The sequence below is a fragment of the Prosopis cineraria genome, unplaced genomic scaffold (assembly GCF_029017545.1).
Source record: "Prosopis cineraria cultivar Desert tree isolate PC_DT_omini unplaced genomic scaffold, ASM2901754v1 PC1603, whole genome shotgun sequence".
NCBI classification, from domain to species: domain Eukaryota; kingdom Viridiplantae; phylum Streptophyta; class Magnoliopsida; order Fabales; family Fabaceae; genus Prosopis; species Prosopis cineraria.
The window spans coordinates 6,506-25,696 of record NW_026556928.1 but is presented as its reverse complement, the minus strand read 5'-3'; the positions used below and the strand labels follow the sequence as shown (position 1 = coordinate 25,696).

The 19,191-nt window shown below is 28.2% G+C and overlaps 1 protein-coding gene across 2 annotated transcripts; it reads right to left on the bottom strand.

Annotated features, from left to right (window-relative positions):
* Positions 1-609: 609 nt before the first annotated feature.
* On the bottom strand, positions 610-3,504 carry LOC129300465 (heavy metal-associated isoprenylated plant protein 39). 2 transcript variants are annotated; one of them, XR_008590776.1, is made up of 4 exons: positions 3,202-3,504; positions 2,718-2,793; positions 1,536-2,050; positions 610-850 (listed from the first exon to the last, which is right to left on the bottom strand). XR_008590776.1 is itself a non-coding variant. In XM_054939041.1 (3 exons), the coding sequence occupies exons 1-3, from the start codon at positions 3,205-3,207 to the stop codon at positions 1,638-1,640; spliced, it is 495 nt and encodes a 164-aa protein (XP_054795016.1). In that variant the 5' UTR covers positions 3,208-3,504; the 3' UTR covers positions 1,201-1,637. The 2 variants fall into 2 exon arrangements, 1 of the variants encoding a protein (XP_054795016.1); XM_054939041.1 differs by lacking the exon at positions 610-850 and having other exon boundaries at positions 1,201-2,050.
* Positions 3,505-19,191: the final 15,687 nt, after the last annotated feature.

Here is a 19,191-nt window from a genome sequence, read left to right as displayed (position 1 = left end):
TGCATGTAGTACAAAACAGTGACAACGGAGCCAACATGTGGATTGATGAAATCAGAAGCAAATATGACCTGCCAACTAAACTCTTACAAAATTGTGAATTAAAAATAATAATAATAATACAGAGTAATTTATTGAATTATACAGAGTTTATTGCAAACATTTTGAGTTATTTTAAAATTAGAAAAATTAACCAGTAACTTGTATTTTTTTATAATTTTGTGGGAAATTGGTAATAATTGTAGCCCTTTGAAATTTTTGAAGTTTTTTATCCTAAATTTTTAATATCTAAATATTTGGATATAATCAATCTCATAAAGTTAAGCAGGTAACTTTGTCTCTCAAGACGAAGCATTAAAAAACAAAAAAGTAAATTATAGGTAAGACGCATTTGCCTTTTTTTTAGGTGGTTTAACAGGAGATTACATTACTTTAATTTAAAAGTAACCCACTGACACTAGGTATTATTAAGAAAAAAGCGAAGTGTGGATCTGGCTGATAAATTTGATTGATCACAACATGGAGATAATAAAACAACCTCTGATTCTCCATGCAGAAAACTCCATGTGCTACCCGCTTCTCAAAGAGCTAGATGCTGTCAAGCTCATCAAGACCATTAAATAAATAAATAAAAGAGAAAATGAAGAGTTTTGAGTACATTTGGTGTGTAAAGTCCACCATGTCCCTTTCTTAACAAAACCTAAGTTAAACATCTGATTATTATTCCTATTATTAGTTGTAAATGAAGCATACAGACACATCATGTTACATCACTCAGAGTAAAGATGAATCCAGGCCATGAGGGGCTTTCAAGTTATTTTAACTCCACATTGTGAAGGGGGATCACACACAGCTGCAAAAAGAAAAAGTTTAATTTCAACCTCAAAGATGGAGTCCTATGTTTTTCTCACCACCATGTCCCACATGAGGACATGCTGAAGGACCAGACAAGAACCACAGAATCAGAGAAATCATTTTCTTTTTGTTTCAAGTGGTGGGAGATGCTCTAGTAAAGATTAGATCAGTACTTCTGCCCCGTCTGTGATCTGACCCTGATACAAAATATGCACACTTTTTCCTCACCATCCAAGCACATAAATTAAAATTACTGTGTTTACCAGTAGGTGATGTCCATTCAAGCAACTATTTTTCTCACTTTTTCACCCCGTATTTTTTCATCACCCATTCACATGAATTACCGAGTTCAGTAGTAGGTCATCCCTTCAAGCCAGGTAATTATTACAGGAAAAAAGTTTGAAACATAATTGCGTTCAGAAAAAATTCCCCCGGACAGTAAAGGAGTGTTATCACATTTTTACCCTGTATTTTTCTGAATGTCCAAACAGATATGAGATGAATAACTGGACTAACTAGCAGGTGATGCACTCAAGTAACCGTTGCAGGAGACGAGTATGAACTACAGTCATGTTCAAAAACGAATCCCATCAAAAATCTTATTCAATTTCTCCTACATATTACCAATATTGTCTCAAAACAACTCAGCTGAAGCATCACCATATTATTATACAGAAGAGTACCTATGTTCTTGGCTGTAACCTCCTACAGGCTTGACAGGTTTGAATCCATTACCAAATAGAGAAAGTTGATCTCTCTCTCATGCTTGGACAGCTTGATAATCATCAGCAAATGGCACAAGCATTGGGATTCTCTTCCATGCTTTGGACATAATAATATGTTGTCATCTGGGGGTTATAAGCCCTGTAAGCCCTGACCAGCTCTAGAATAGGGTCTGGAACTGGAACTGGCTCTTTCTTCTTCTCTTCTTCTTTCTTCTCCTCCTTTTTCTCTTCTTTCTTCTGATCTTCCTCAGGCTTGCCTTCTTCTTTCTTGGGCTCCTCCTTCTTTGCTTCCTCCTCCTTCTTGCCTTCCTCCTTCTTTGCTTCTTCTTTCTTCTCTGGCTCCTTTACTGGTCCCACTGAAACTATATCTGTCTGCCAATATTTGCGTAATTTGCTCACCACATGAACCGGATCCACTGTTCCTATCACTGTTAGTGTCCTATCCTTCATTTCCATGGAGATGGCATCTATCCCTACAAGATTGCCGGAGTTCATAGTGCAGAGTTTTCATGCTTTGAAAAATAACTTCGGAAACAACATCAAGGACAGGCACCAAAATCATCTTCTTGCTTCATTTAACTAGAGATATGTACTACAACTACACATAGCCGACTACACCTTTAAATGTGAATTTGAAGATCTATAAATGCTGACTCGTGGTACGTACATGATCTAATTGAGTACTGTATGTCGAAATGTGAAAAAATGAAGTAAGACGCAAACCATAAAGGCTCTCGCTCCTGATTCTCCAAGTTCCTTAAAAAATACGAAACCCCATCTCACCATATTTTAAAGGAACCCGAGAGCAAGATGTTGACATGCTAACAAATTAAACACCTTCATCTCATTGAAAGATGAGGACTCTTAAATTTGATTTCCCTGCCCCACCTGTGACCTCATGCCAACAATAACAATAATTAATTGGTTGGATAAGTGCATGAAGTGAGACTCTGGTTCATTCATTTGATATAATTGCCATATTACATCACGTGATGGTTGAAATTCTGAAAAAACTGAGTCTGGGTTCATCTTACTTTCTCTGATTCATTTTGCAAGATGGATACAAGGGAAGGTTTTCATTCTTTTTAAGCAAAGAGTTTGGTGGAAACGAGACGTAATGAATAAACAATGATACGATACCTGAAAGTGTTGATACTGTTTTCAGGGCCTTCTGCTTCGCCTTGTCATCATGCAAATCTAACTTGAGCACAACCTTCTGTAAGCATAAATCAGAGAGTAATTCAGCTCGGATTCAAATAATCTTCAGGGAACCATGTTCAGCGGTTCAAGAATTTTACAGAATAACATGCAAAATCTAAACTTATCAAACAAAGGGGGCGGGGAACTCAAAACCAAAAATTATCTTCACGACGCTAAGGAAAAAAATAAAGAAGTGAAATCTAAACAATCTCAAAGAGACAACCCGACGTGAAATCAAAACCCGAATTTGAAGTGGGAAAACCCAGATTCATGTCAGATACACGCCCCTAATATTCTAATAAATAAAAGTTCGTGGAGAATCAGAACCTAATGGAATCATGGTTCATAAGTGATGTATTCTCGTCATGGAAAGAAACACAAAAAAGGAAGATGGGAGAAAATGGAAAAAGTGGGAGAATCATACCTTCATTTCTAAATACCTCGAAGGGGACAAGCAGAGAGAGAGAATGGGAAACCAAGAAGGATTAGCTGAACTGGAGGGTGGAAAAGAGAGAGGCGAAGACGTAATCAAATAATGGTCTGAAAAGGTTGGGAGCAAGAGACTGAAGGAGTGGTACTATCACAAAAGCCGAAAGCAAACAAGGAATTGCAGAAAAGGAGAGAGAGAAGGAAAGTTAGAGAAAGCAGGAAGAGGAAAGGCAAACGTCAGAGGAAGAGGTTGGAGAAGTGGAAGCTATAGGTGGTGGTGAGATATAGGCCATGAGAGACTGAGCCTCTCTGTGCATGAAGGCTGGTGCTGAGCTTTGATATCATCAAAAAGTAAAAGCCACGCGAGGTAGGAGAGCGCGTGACTATGACTGACCGTTGGGCACCTCTGAAAGTAAAATCTAAAAATTAGTAAATACGAGCACTAAACACACGAGTTATACGGCTAATTTTTAAAAAAAAAATTAAAAAAGATTTTGTTATTGAATAAAATATTTTAATAAGCAATTCAGCACTAGGGCCAATAATTTCGACAAGTTAGGCTTACTCATACCAAGTTTAATACAAGTCAGTCTTGTTTGAATTAGATATATAGTACTTTATTTTATATAAAAAATTTATATAATTAAACCAGCCTTAACACCTTTAAACTTTCAATTTATTCAGGCCACCGAAATATTCATAACTTTTATAAAAAAATTTTGTTTTTTGAACTAATTTAACTCTATTAAATATAAAATATTATTTTGACTTTAAAAAATAAATAATAATAACTTATCAATTTTATATTTAAATAATTTTATTATTATTTTGCTATCTTATGTGTAATTTATTTATGAATATTTTTTTACTTGTAAATTAATGTTTTAGTTATTTAAATATTTCTCTTACCATGGTCGTACATAAATATTTTTATATTTTAATTATGATCAAGTTAATCTTAATTTAATTATAGTTAAACAACTAACTTAAAATTATGGCCTTAATTAATTCAAAGTTTTTAATAACTTTTGAGTAAATTATATTTTTTATTTTAAAAATATGAGAAAAAATTATTATTATATATATAAAAAATAATTAAATCACGAGTAAAATAGTGTTTTTTTAAGAACTATTTTTTTTTTTAACTTTTTTTTCCATAACAAATTCAACGATGGGTCCAAGACTTGTGTGGGAAACTAAAAATTCAATAATGCAATCCAAAGAATTCGAAAAGAATACAACGCCATGCACTTGCTTGAGAGCTTTCTTGGCAAGTATGTCCGCAATCACATTCACATATTTGCTGCATCATATAATATTCGCATTCTAATCTCTATTCAGCATGCTTCTGATCTCAATAATGAGATCATGATCAGGATGGTGATCCAAATCTGCCTTCCAGCACCTCTACAGCCTTCATATAATAATTTCAACTTTAGCCTTCCTCAAATTCAAATCCCAAACTCTCTTAAGCGCCTAGAGCATTCCTCAAAGTTTTATATTTAGATTGCTTCCCTGCCTGTTATGATAAAGAAACTCTCCTAACGTGCTTCTAATGTGGTCACGGGCAATCCCACCACAACCTAAAAGACTACTATCTCTACCATAGGCTGTGTTAGTGTTAAATTTTATAACCCTTATTTTTAGGTGCTTTCCACCTACTCATACTCATGTACTGATCTCTAGGCAACTCTCTCAAATTTGACCATCTTACCATAGCATGCACTTTAGCAAAGGTAGCCTACAACCAGGTAGCCTTACCTTGGAACACTCTAATGTTCTGCTTATCCATCCTTGTCTAAAGAGCATAGCAAACCAAATATCCTATTAAAAATCATTGACTGTGAACTTGTGAGATTTTTTATTTAATTTCTTATATTGTCTAATTCCTACATACAAGAGATATTTTTTTTAATTTATTCTTAATTTTTAATCAAGTCTAGCATAGATGGTGATCACATAATTATCCAAAAATATTGTTTTATAGTCGATAATTCATACATGCCCAGATTTATTTTTCAAATTATTTTTAATTTAAACTTTTTCTTTTAAATCAATTTTCTCATTTTATAAAAAATATAAAGTATATTTTTTGGATACTCAAACTATATATAATACTAAAAAAATTAAAACATAAATGGGTCTTAAAGCATAAAAATCAATAAATATTATTTTGAGATATTTTATTGATTAAAAATAATAAAAATATGAAAATAAATTTTTTTTACTTGTTTTGAAAAAATAACTATAGCAATACACTCAAATATATGATATTTTAGTACAAAATAACATAAAATTTAAAGAGTTAATTAATATTTATTATATTTTATATATTTTTAAAAACATATTTTTTAAATTCGAGTATCTAGGAAGCCCAAACTAGATCAGATTTAGGCTCATTTAAGTCAACCTAGATAGGCTCGAACATTAAAAATATTTTTGGGCCTCAACACTAAAGTTTTTGGGCTGGCTCGTTGAGTTTAACTTAAATTACAATTCTATTTAGAATAGAAGAAAAGAACAATTTACCTCTAAACTGCATCCTCTCTCTATTTAAAAATGTAAGGCATTTTTTGAAGGTTTGAATGTTAAAAAGTATAAGATTTTTAATCTTTCAAGGTATAATCATTATTTTTTAAAAAAATATTCCTATTAAATAAATTATTTTATATTTATTTTAGGATATAATATCCTATTAAATAGGAGTAAATATGAAAAGATAGGATTATTTTAAAAAAGTAATTACTTTATTAGATGTGAGATTTAATTAAAAATACTTTATATTTTTTAACAGATGGATTATTTAATAACACTAGAGATCACAAATTTATTTATTATACTCCCTTCATTCAAAATATAAAGCATTTTTTTAGGAGTTGAATATTTAAAATATAAGACATTTTTAATATTTTAAGATGTAATCATTATCTTTTTTTTAAAAAAAATGCCTCTATTAATAATGACTTTATATTTATTGTAAGGTATTTAGTAGGGGTAAATATGAAAAAATAGAATTAGTCAAAAAGTAGGTAGTTACTTAATTGAGGATGAAATTCAGTTAAAAATACATTACATTTTTGAGTGGAGGGAGTACAATTTTTGTTATGAACTCCTATCAACTTATTCTTGACATTAACTAGAGGATAATATTCATTACTTTATAATAGTAAGACCCATCGATCTAGACATGTGGCACATGTTTTTACTTGACACATGGATAAACTAGATAGCCTTGCTATCATAAATTAATAGATATTATCCTCTACTGAACATTGAGGGTAGGAATAGACTAGGTTCCTATATAACTTGACCTATTTTAGGTTCAACACAGTTTATTTATTAAATAGGCTCAAGCTAGATTCAGGCATTTAATTAGGCCTACTTAACTGAATAGGTATTCACACATATGCGCATGCACACACAATTGCAAATACATTAATTTCATCATTTAATTTTTAATTAATCTATTCATTTTTTAATTCTTGTTATGTTTTCACTTTTCAATCATAATGAACTATATAATAATTTTAATATAATAACTTTATTGTTATATTATATTGTATTTGAAAAATCTTTTCAATTATTATATATTGTAATTGATGAATTAGGTTATATGTTGTATATTATAATAGTTCTAAAATAACTCAAAACTAAAATATGAGCATATTTAAAATACTTACTTTTAAGTAGAATTTTAAATAAGTTTTTAAATCAGATTAGGTTTTAGATAAGTTAAAACTTGATTCATAAAAAAAGCCTTATATAAGTTTTAAATCAAGCTCAGGCCTGTTTAATCAAAATCTAATTCAGCCTAACATATTTCTACCCCTACTTAACATTATAGGAGAGGTTCTTATGAATTTAAAATTTAAAAAATTAATTACATAATAAATGAGTTTAAGATTTTTAAAGTCACTCAACCTATAATTTATAGGGCATATTACTCTTTTACCCTCTAGAATTCCTAGTGAAAAAAGCTAAAAATATTTTTTTCAACCAAGATTTGTTATTAATTTAATGTTCACTAAAAATTCAAGTATTACAATTAATTCTAAACAAACTGGCTATATACTCAATATTTTGTTTGATTTAAAAAAAAGTATGCTCATTTTTTTGTACTTTTCACTGTTAAGCAACAGATGGACACGAAGGGTCACAAATGATATTAAATTTAATTATAGGTTATTTATATCTTTTAACTTTAAAAAAATATTACTCTGCTACCCTAACATTAACTTACTGTTATGTGGGCCCCATATATAAATTTTTTAATATTTTTATTATAAAATATTTCTTGTGGGCCTCATATTATTTTTTTAATGGGTTAAGGGTTGATTTTATTGCTAAAGTATACATGAAAGGTAAAAAATGATCCTAAACTCAACCTAGGATTAATTTTATTCCTCAACTATTAAGATTTTTAAATTTATCACCTTGCTATTTTTTCTATTTATGGGATCCATTTTAATTTTTTTTCCACCAATCATTTTTTCATGTTTTTTCTCCTTCTCTCCCCCTTCTCTCCTTCAATCGTTTGAATCAAGGTCATATAAGAGTGGTCAAAATTGTTGTCGATGGGAAGAGAGAGGGAATGAAGGATGTTGGAATGATAGCATTTAAGTACAAGCTGACCACTGATTCAATCTTCAAACCAGAAAGAGCTAGATTTGCAAAACAACCATGCTACGTTCAAATATACAAGAATAGGCTATGTAGGTGAGGGGATCAACACTACGATTGCGTTGAACCATGCTCGAAGTGTAACATGTATGCTCAACCATAGATCAATCGTTGGGCTCGAGCTACTTGAGTGGTATTTTGTAATGTAAAGCTAGCCTCCAAGCACTATATTTCCTCAACTTGTTAGATGATACACGACTTTGATTTAAATGATTGAAGGAGAGAGGAAGGGATAGGGGAGAGAGAATGAAAAAATATTAAAAAATAATTGGTGGGACCCACTTAAATATTTTACAATAAAAAAATTAAAAAATTTTAAAATGGGTCCTATTAATAGAGAAAATAAATTGAGAAAATGACAAGGTAATGAATTTAAAAATCTTAATGGTTGAGAGATAAAATTGATCTTAAGTTAAGTTTAGGGTCATTTGTGACTTTTTATGTATGCTTTAGAGACAAAATTAACCCTTACCAATTAAAAAAATAACGTAGGGCTCACAACCAATATTTTATAATAAAAAATATTAAAAAAATTATACGTGGGACACATATAACAATAAGTTAACAATAGGGCAATGAAGCAATAATTTTTTAAAATTAAGAAATATGAATAATTTATAGTTGAATTTAGGATCATTTGTAACCATTTATGTGCATTTTAAAGATATTTTTAATCCTTAATTTTTTTTAATAAGGCCTCATGTTCAAGTTTTAACAATGTAGTCATGTTAATTCATTGACCTTTCCCTCCCCGCTACATTTACATCAGCCGCTTAAAAACTATGAACTTGTATGCAAAATACATCATATTTCCTATCAAAGAGTGTCGGAATATAAATAATAAATTTTATAATCACTGCTACTTTTTAAATTTATCTTAAAATTTAAAAAAAACCCTTGTTTTGTCAGCTATGATTTTATCCAATTAATTATCTCTGATTACAATATTTAATAAAATAGATTATCAAATCAGTTATTTTTAAATTGTTACATAAAATATGCAATAAAAAATTATATTTAAAAATTACTACAGTGCAATTCAAATTTGCCAAATACCTAAGCATATATCACAATATTTATGTGCAAAGTGGACAGATATGGGGTGCTTTGAATGATGTGATCTGTTTTCCCCCCTTAAAAAAGGATGAGAATTAAGATAAGGATGGCAGCAAGAATTAAAACTCTTGTGAGCACAAATGACCCAATTTTATCTATTCTCTACATGACAATGATCTCATCAATGATAGCAAATTTATGCTAACAATGCATTTCATTTTTTGTTAAATTAGCAACGACGGTCGTGATCATCTAATCAATAAATAGATACCCTATTTTATAATATTAGTATTGCTCTTACACAAGCATGTATTATAATTGAATAAATTAGTATAAAATTAACTGGGGACTATTAAATTGTACAATTGTTTAAATTATTAATGTTTATTATAGTGAGGTGTATATATTTTGGCAATACATGGAGTATTAGCATGGATCATATTCCAACCCCCACTTTGGCCAGAGTACAGACACTTTCTGCCCTGCCACGTCATGCGGGCCCCATGGGCGGTGCCAGACTGTTAGTTGAGTCATTCTCATTTATGAGTGGCATGCCGTATGCCATTTACACCTGACTGGCAGTGCGCGTCAGCGCGTGAACCAGCTTCCCAATTCTAAACTACTTCCTCCTTCAATTTTGAAGGTTACCTGAGAAATATAAGATTTAAGAAAAATAAAATTTTATTAAATACTTTTTTTATTAAAAAATATAAAATATTTTTAGTTGAATTTTAAGTTTTAATAAAATAATTATTTATTTTTTATTTAACTCTATCTTTTCATACTTATTCTTATTAAACACCTTATAATAAATATAAAGTCATTATTAATGGAGGCACTTTTAAAAAAATGTAATGATTATACCTTAAAAGATTAAAAATATTTTATATTTTTTAATATCTAATTCTTTAAAAAATACCTTATATTTTTGAATGGAGTGCGTAACACAATTGAGCCAGCTTGTCCTCTAAAATTTCAAAAGCCCTTTGTTTCTATATAACCCGATTTAATCTAGACAAATCTAATCTGATTTGATCTTTTGAAAAAATTGATCTGAAAAATTAAAAAAAATCAATGAGATTGGACTTTATTTTCAAGTTAAATTGAATAAAAAATTGAACTTTCAAATTACTTAATCTATTCTGATCTTGTAAAATTATTTTAATATAATTATAATGTGAAACCTAAGTATTAAATTGAATGGATTGTTTTTTTCACTTCCTTTTCATGTTGAGCATGATAATTATTTTTACTATAATTAACTGTTAATGCTTTGTGATAAATTTCATATGATTATAAGTATTTGTATTATTTTAATTAAGTTTATTATGTTAAAATAAATTGTTATCTCTTGTAGAAGAAAAAGAAAAAAAAATAGCAGAGCAAGATACCAACTATCAAGATTGGTCTCACAATCATATGGATCAAGTTTAGTTATGTTCAACTTTAGGTTAAATTTGGAACATTGGACAGGTGGGTCAAATCAAACTACAAATTATCTAACTCAATCTTTTTCATAAAAGAGATCAAACTTGGGTTATGTTGAAATTATGTCTTATGTATTTTTTGTATAGCCCTACTCTAAATTATAAATTCAAAAATATTTAGGATCTTAAACTTATTTTTTGTGTAATATTTTTTTAATTTTTAAAAACAACACAATTAAACTCTTATCATTAACAAAAGTTAACTTTTATCATTAACTGATAAGAAAATGATTTAAAAACACCTCAAATGTTAAAAATAAAATTTTATTGATCATTTTTTATAATTTATGGAGTCCTTATCTATAATTTTTGGGTTATTTATTGTAGTTTTTGATCATTTAATGATCAAAGTTAATTTTTTGTCAACGATTAAAGTTAAATTACACTATTTTTTAAAATTAAAGAAAAACATTATACTAAAATTAACTTTAAGGTCCTAACTGTTCTTGTACTTATAGTTTATTGATCAATTTATTATTTTACCCTGTTAAATAAACTTTTCTAATATTATAGTTTTTTTTAATTATATCTTCTGTTTAAAATGATTAAATGAAAGGTATTTTATGAAAACTTATATTTTTGTTGTTTTAAAGAGATAAATTAAGTTTATGGTTGATTTAAATAAATTTGTCCTATAAATTGGGATAAAAGGTTTATTTTGTCATATAATTTTCTTAAAATAATAAATATTACAATTAAATTTATAAATAATGAAATTTTAGACGAGTGAGTTTTTCTTTTCGTTGACCTGAGCATTGTTTTTTCACATCTGGAACTTATATTTTATCTTTTTATGTTTCATTAAAAATAAATGAGTTCTGTTATAAAATTTACCATATACCATTTACACATTCAATTAAATATGACAGAAGATCTTGACAAATATTTCAACAGTATCAATCGAGAATTATAAGAATAGTATCTCCATTGTACGAGACAGGAGTGTTATAATTATTTTACCTTACTTGTTTATACTGTATAGTATATATGCAAACTCTTTCCTGTAAACAATATGACTCCTTACATTAATATTTATGCACTGCATCGCATGATTTAATGTTTTATACACTCTGAGTAACTTTGCTCAATGCAATTTTTTTTCGTTAGTATTTTTTTTTCACGCACCATATAGATTTTGCTCAGTGTTTTTCAAATTAATTTATTTGTTTTAAACTACCTCGTAGAGTTTAAATATTAAATACGTTATCAAAGTATATTGTGATGTAAAATTAAGTATAATTTTTATAAAATGCAGATTTACCTGAATTAAAAAAATATAATTTTAATATACACTTTCTATCAACAAAAAATTATCCTTGGAAAAAACAAAAAAAATTATCAAAACTCACCCCGACAAGAGAATGATCTTCGTCACAACGATGCATTCCGTGGGCTCTACAGAGCTTGCTGCGTGCCACGGTTACTTTAGCCAAACCATAGGGCTCTGTCTGTTTCAATTTCTTTCATATTAAAAAAATTACTTATTTTTAATATTTTTTAAATTTTTTGAAATAATCAGAATAAAAAAACAAAATTTTTAATTATTTTAAAGGAGCACCTTAGCCACAACCATGCACAACAAAGTTGTGGCCATGCAAGCCTTAACTCCCTTCCACGTGGAATTTTTAATGCCACCATGTCTTTGAGAATTTTCGGTCCCAGTTCCTTCATCTCATGAATTAATGACTGTTTGTAAAATATTATTAAAAACAATTTTTTTTTTAAGAAAACTATTATCATGAAATATGAATCCCACAGGTGCCATCTTTCCTGTGATTGCAATTGGCAGAGGACAAGTTTTTGACAAATGCATACATCACAATTTTTTACTTTCAACATTAGCTCATTTTTTTAAATTAAATTAATTTCAGTCCTACCTAAGAGTATTCTTATTTAAATAATGATGTTCTTCTCTCTTTGTTTAAAATTATAAAATATTTTTAATTAAATTACACCTTTTCAATGAGAAATCAGGATTATCTCTGTGGATCATCCTCATATTGTGAGGGTAACAAGGATTAGGGTAAGTTATCACTAGAAGATGACCTAACCAGGACAAGTTAATTAATTATTTTTAAATTTATACTATCTTTCTATGTTTATTATATTTAATATGATATCTTAATTAAAAGGCATTATTAGTTACACCCCCTCATTAAAGGTACTTTTGGAATAAAATTATTAACTACATTTTGTAGGTTAAAAAAATGTAAAAACTACATTTTGAGAGACCCAAAGTATTTTATATTTTTTAATATCTTACCTTAAAAAAACATGTCCTATATTTTTAAAGGAGGGAGTAGTTAGATTTTTGTAAAAAAATTATGATGATAAATTGATAGCATATAATACCACATCTGTCCCAATCAATAAGATATTTTTTAGAGGCATTCTAATGTTTTAAAATATTAGATACTTTAATAAAAAAATAAAATTTATCTCATGATATTCTTCTAATATTATCATTTTCATTATATTTTATCTATGTGATATTTTTACGCAAATGGAAGATAAGATAAAGGAATTTTTTGAAAGCTTATAATTTTTTTGACAAAAATATAATTATAAAATATATTTAATGAATTCAATTAATATGCACTATTTTTTGCATAAAAGTTTCTTATAAATTAGGATAATGAAGTTTTCCTCTCATTAAAAAATATATTATACTTTTAATTAAATCTTACTGCAAATATATTAGCTAATTATCTTTAAACTAATACCATCTTTTTATATTTACTTTTATTTAATAGAGTTTTTTATTTAAAAATAAATATAAAATAATTTATTTATTAATGAAAATTTTGAAAAAAGATACATTGAAACACTAAAAATATTTTATATTTTCAAACATCTAATTCCTAAAAAATTTTCAATGATCTTTTGCCGTAGGGAGTATGTTTAAAATATATACTCTACTGTGCATAATTATAAAACATTTTTAGTTAATTTACATTTATCAATAAATTAGTTAATAACGTTTAAAATTATACTTTTTTTCACATTTACTTTTATTAATGAGGTATCTCAGTTGAAAATTTCATTAATTACACCCCTGGTTAATTTTTTTTAAATCTTATTAATTACATAATAAAATACTCAACATATTTATATTTTTAAATATAATATTTCAAAATTTTTTCTTATAATATTAAAGGAATGGAATAATTACTTTTAAAAAACAGGGCGTTTGAGGATCCATACCTAATCAACTTTCCATCAATTTGTGAACTCAACGCATTGGGCCACCAAACCACTATCCTCCGTTTGTCAAATGCTGAAAGCAACACAACATGTACATTTCGTTCTTTCCCGTCTTGCATTCATTATCCTTTTATTTTCCTTTATTTAGTAATATTGGCCAAAAATTTGTAGCTAATATTACAGCCACGTTCCTTAGGATATTCTTTAGATTTATTTGAGATTTTTCGAGGAAAAATAAATTGAGTCCATGTTCTCTCGTCTTGATATAACTAACATTCTACTAATTGGGCGTACTTTTAAATATTAAACTAGATTGGGTGTCAATGTTATTAATTTGCCATTCTACATAAAGTGAAGGTAATTTTTATTCTGATATCGAGATAATTTAAATACTAGAATTTCAATAATTCTATTTGTCCAAAAAGAGAAGAAAATTTCAAAAAAAAAATATATTTTGACTAACTAGTAATAATAGTTTCATAATTTGAGCCATATGCATAACCAATGCAATGTTGGCAATCGAACATATTTTTTAGTGTATATTTATGTATACTAAATAAATTATATTTATTTTAATACTATTATATTTAAGAGTTTGCTTTAATTTTAATGTGTTGTTTGAAATAAAATTGTTGGACTATATTATAAAAAGTAACTAGTTGAAATTAAATAACATGAAATATGAACACCATTAAATATAAAAGACGTTTTTTAAATTTGGAAAACGGAATTCTCAATTTTTTAGAAATTTTATTTTAATTTAAAAATAAAGTATAATTTTATCCTTTTGTAAGTTTATCCAAAATCATGATAATCATCCTGGTGTCAATGACATAAGAGTAAATGGGATTAAAAGTTTAAAACCAATTACCCTTTATCATCAAGTTTGGGGCCCAGTGGCGTGACACTCCTCTTGTAATAAGGAGGTTGTGTGTTTAGGTCCCATAATGTGGACATTGTGCCGAGTACGTGTGTTTCTTTTTTATGAAAAAAGGAGTGTAAATATAAGTGGGTGAGTAGATATTATTAAGTAATTATACCCTAAAAACTAAAAAAGATGGATGGGAAAATTCAAACTGAAAAGGCAATGTATAGCATCCTTCATGAAGGTGGGGCTAGTTATTAACTTCCTTGGGCCTGATTGTCTTGGTTATTACTGGCTCTCGTTTAGTTTCACTATTTTGGCAGGACAAAAAACATTGCAAGAAAAACCAAAGAAAAAGGTCCTTACATGTAAATGGAAATAAAAGATTATGTGTTAGATATTCTCATGGCCCCCAAGAAAGCACCCTATCTCTATGCTTAAAAGCAACTTCAAATCACGGGAGAGCCTTTTCTTTTCTACCTTTGAATATTTGTGTCTGGGTATTATTTATGGTTCTCTCTTGGACCACCAATATATACGAACAGAGTAATTATGGTGGTGAATTTTAAGTTTAAAATGTTAATATTAAAAGATATTCAATTTTAAAATTAATTTTTTTATAAAAAAGTAAAATAAAAATTTTGGGTGTGTATAATATTATAGCTCGACTGAGATGAATTTATTATTTATGGAAAAAATATTAAATTTTATTTAATAATTTTTCTTGCCGTTTATAAAACATGCGGGTCTTTTTCGGACGAGGGGCCAGTGTTCCCGCTTTTATGCCTTGACAATTTCGATAAAGTAACATTGAAAGATCTGAAAGTTAAATTCTTCTGAATATACAAAATGTTGGTAAAAAAAGAATATACAAAAGGGAAAGCACAATCGGTCCTGTAATTTTATTTGGTTTTATTTTTAATTTTAGTAATTTTTAATATTTTCACCTCTCTTTATAAAATTCTGTTTTGAAAAGCATGCTCATAATAACTTACACATAATGATTCAAATTTCTTAATTTTGAATAATGTTTTAATGATCTATGTTTACTGTTTAATGTTTATTTTTTATTTGAATTATGAATGTCAACTGAATTAATCAAAATTTAAAATTTTAATTTATATATAATAAGATGATAACTCAATCTTTAAATTTATGTATTGATCTTGACGATAGTTGATATTTTAATATCTCAACTACAAGATTTGAAAATATTAATGTTTCAATTGAAAATTGAGTTTTCAAGATATATTAACATCTTTGTTTGTTGATATTTATAAATCATAAATAAAATTATGACATGTCATAAATTTATCTACCCTCACATGATTTAATAGAAAAAAATAGTGCCATACAACTTTTATATTTATCTCATAATCTTAATCCTTCATGTATTGCATGTGAGAAAAACATTACAAACTATCTAATTATCAAATAGATCTACAAATGATAAAGGAAATAAAAAAGCAAAATTACAATATCAACACAGTAAAAATAATAAATTATATTGTGATTTACAAAGAAATCATAACATGACAAAAATAGAGCTAGCTTGTGACCTTCTAAACAATCAGGGGGTACTAGACTTAATCGATCATGGTGGCTTCTTTACGATAGTGAAAACAAAATAAAGATAAAAAGAATCGATGGATGAGCCAAACAAATGAGGTGAAAAGTATAGAGAGGAAAGCCATCATTGTTTTGAACATTTGAAGATTCATGATAAGTTTTTAATCTTTATTTTTATAATTCTATACTTATCTTATTAGTTAATATTGCAATTTATTTCATGCAAACTTTTTTCACCTTTGTTAGTTAATATTCTAAAATAATTTTATTTTATGTTGCAAACGAGTACCATGCTAGTTTTAATAATATTAAGTGATATTTGTTACTTTAATTTTTATAATTTTAGTGTGTTTAGTCATATAAAGACTGAAAAAAAAAAACTAAGAACTCAAAGCAAAATTCAATAAACTTAAAGGATTAATAATTATGTTCTACCTAAACAAAACGAACAAGAAGTGCTTTTTAAATCAGTGACCACTATAATTGTTAAAATTATCACCCATGCCTTTTAAAGCTGCAAATATACATCACCTAGTTGTTATAACTTTGACCGGCCTTGTTATAAAATGAAAAAGCATTTTTATATAAACCTAAATTATAATTCTGGAAAGTTCAAGACTCAGCTGGTGATGTTGACCTTTCGAAAGAGAATTTAATTTTAAAAGCTTCTAGTGTCAGTTAATTTTCATCAAACGCATCTATTTTTCTCAATCTCCGCCATACCCTCGCGTTTCACTTTTATGAAATGTCTTCACACAAAAATCAAAATGCATGGCCACAGAAATAAAAAGAAAAGTAAAGCAAAGACTTTTTTTTTCCCCTTAAAAAAAAAAGGCAGAGAGAGAGGGGTCCTGATTAGTCCATGCTTTGTGTACCATGCATGCATGGTCCCATAATCCCATGTCGTCATGCGCCTTTTTTTTTTTAAACCATATGCCCGCCATGTGTCACCAATCCAGAATAGAACATATGGAGGGACACGAATGAAAATTAATTAAAATATGAAGGGCTAACACTAATTTTTAATTTTTTTTACAAGTATTTTTATAGGGCCAATCAAATTGGGGTGGGGGGGGGGGGGGAGCACCTCCCCTCGTCCTACACTCGTCCCTGATGTGTTTGCTCAATTTCTTGTATGGTTCTGTATTCGTCAAAAATGGGAAGGAATTTGATTGCACTGCTGAGTTATGTAATGCATTTTTATTATTACTTAACAATAACCACACATTTTTCTCAATGATTTTTCTATTCGGTGGATTGAAATATGCGTACACACATCTGGGTAAGTGACCCTCCAATATTTTTAGGGAAAAATCAATTAGACCCACAAAACAAAACTGAAGGTATGAACCAAGCATGGGATTGGGTTAGTCTAGTCTATTTAGTGAAAATAGTTAATTTTTTATAATATAAAAAATTAAGATTTAAATTTTTATTAAAAATATATTCACATTTAATGTTGAACTTGACCTCCAACACGCGACCTTTCTAAAAGTGCTAATGCTACAAAAAAAAAAAGAAAAAGAAAATTCTGGTATGCAGGCTAACCACATGGCATTGTCAAGTGTCAGCTTTTAAAGGAATCCAAGTGGATTTGGATTTGAACGTGAGATTTGCTCTTTTGATACGGCTGTGCAGGGTGAAGAAGACCTTATGGATGCTACTTCTGTTGAGTCCTTCAACTTTATGCCTAGAAATGGAAGTCTAATCATCTTGTGCTAGATTTAAATTCTGGTCTAGTGGCCAAAAAGGTTCATCATGTAACCTTTTTTGGATAGCTATTCATTCGGTTGCTCACAAGTCATTATGCTCATAATTGCATGCAAAATTATATTTATTTTAAAATACACATCTTTCTTAAATATAAATATTTTTAAAAATTAAATATTTAAAAATATAAAAAAATTATTTTTTTAAAGTATAGTCATTCTTTTTTTTAAAAAAAATGCTCATATTAAATAAAACACTTTAAAAACATTCTATTGAATAAGGATAAATATAAAAAGACATAATTAATTTAAAAATAAATAATTATTTTATTAAAGGTAAAATTCAATTAAAGATATTTTATATTTTTGAATGGATGGACTATTAGTTTAATAATAATAATAATTAGATTTTAAACAAAATTTTCAGGAAAAAAAATGACTCGCAGATGCCAATTCCGACAATGAAAAATGAAGATCTGGGTTGCAAACTATATTTGAAATTTTTTTAATTTGCATCGTTTATTTTTTATGAAAAGTTTATTTGACACCAAAATATAATTAAATTTATATACTGGGACTCAATGTTCATTTGTCGTAAATAATTAACACACTTTATTGTGATAAATTCATAATCTAAATTATAAAGATTTACATTTAAATGGTTCCAAGATGAATATAATTGCAGTTTTAAATTTCCATAAATATTTAGAACGGATCGTTTCAATTCCTCTCCCTTAACCCCCAAAAAAGGAGAGGATATCAATAAAAACTTGCTAAAATAATTTAATATCAGAACAATAATTTGGACGGATCAGATACTTATCAAAGCTTAAACTTTTACTTGTCAGTTGTTAATTTTTATTTGTTATAAGTCATTGTCTGATAATCTCCACATACAAAAAAAAGTTATATCTGAGAAAGATATACAAAGAGTGATTTTTTTTTTTTTGTTTCTTAGAAACTCCTACAGCTGACAATGATGAGATTAATTTTTCAAGAAATTTAAACACTATTTAAAAGGTTATCTTCTTTCAAACTATGCCTTCTACTCACGTCTCTAAAAATGATTGCTATGATCTTACTCAAAAAAAAAAAAATTTAGGGGGGTAATAAGAAGAAGAAGATTATCTCATGGCTTCTACCGAAATAACATTATATTGTGACTTGTGGCCCAATTAATCACATGGTTCCTACTATCATAAAGTATAATCTGGCCCATACCAATAGCCCAAAAAAAAAAAACACATTCAAAAGACTAAATTACTAACAGGAGTAAAGTCTAACAGAAAATGTTAGTCTTTTATAATATGAGGACTTAGGATTTAAATTCTCACTGAAAGAGGTACCAATATTTAATATTCAATTATATCTCAAATGCAATTATCTTTAATAAGAATACGTATGAGCAACAAAAA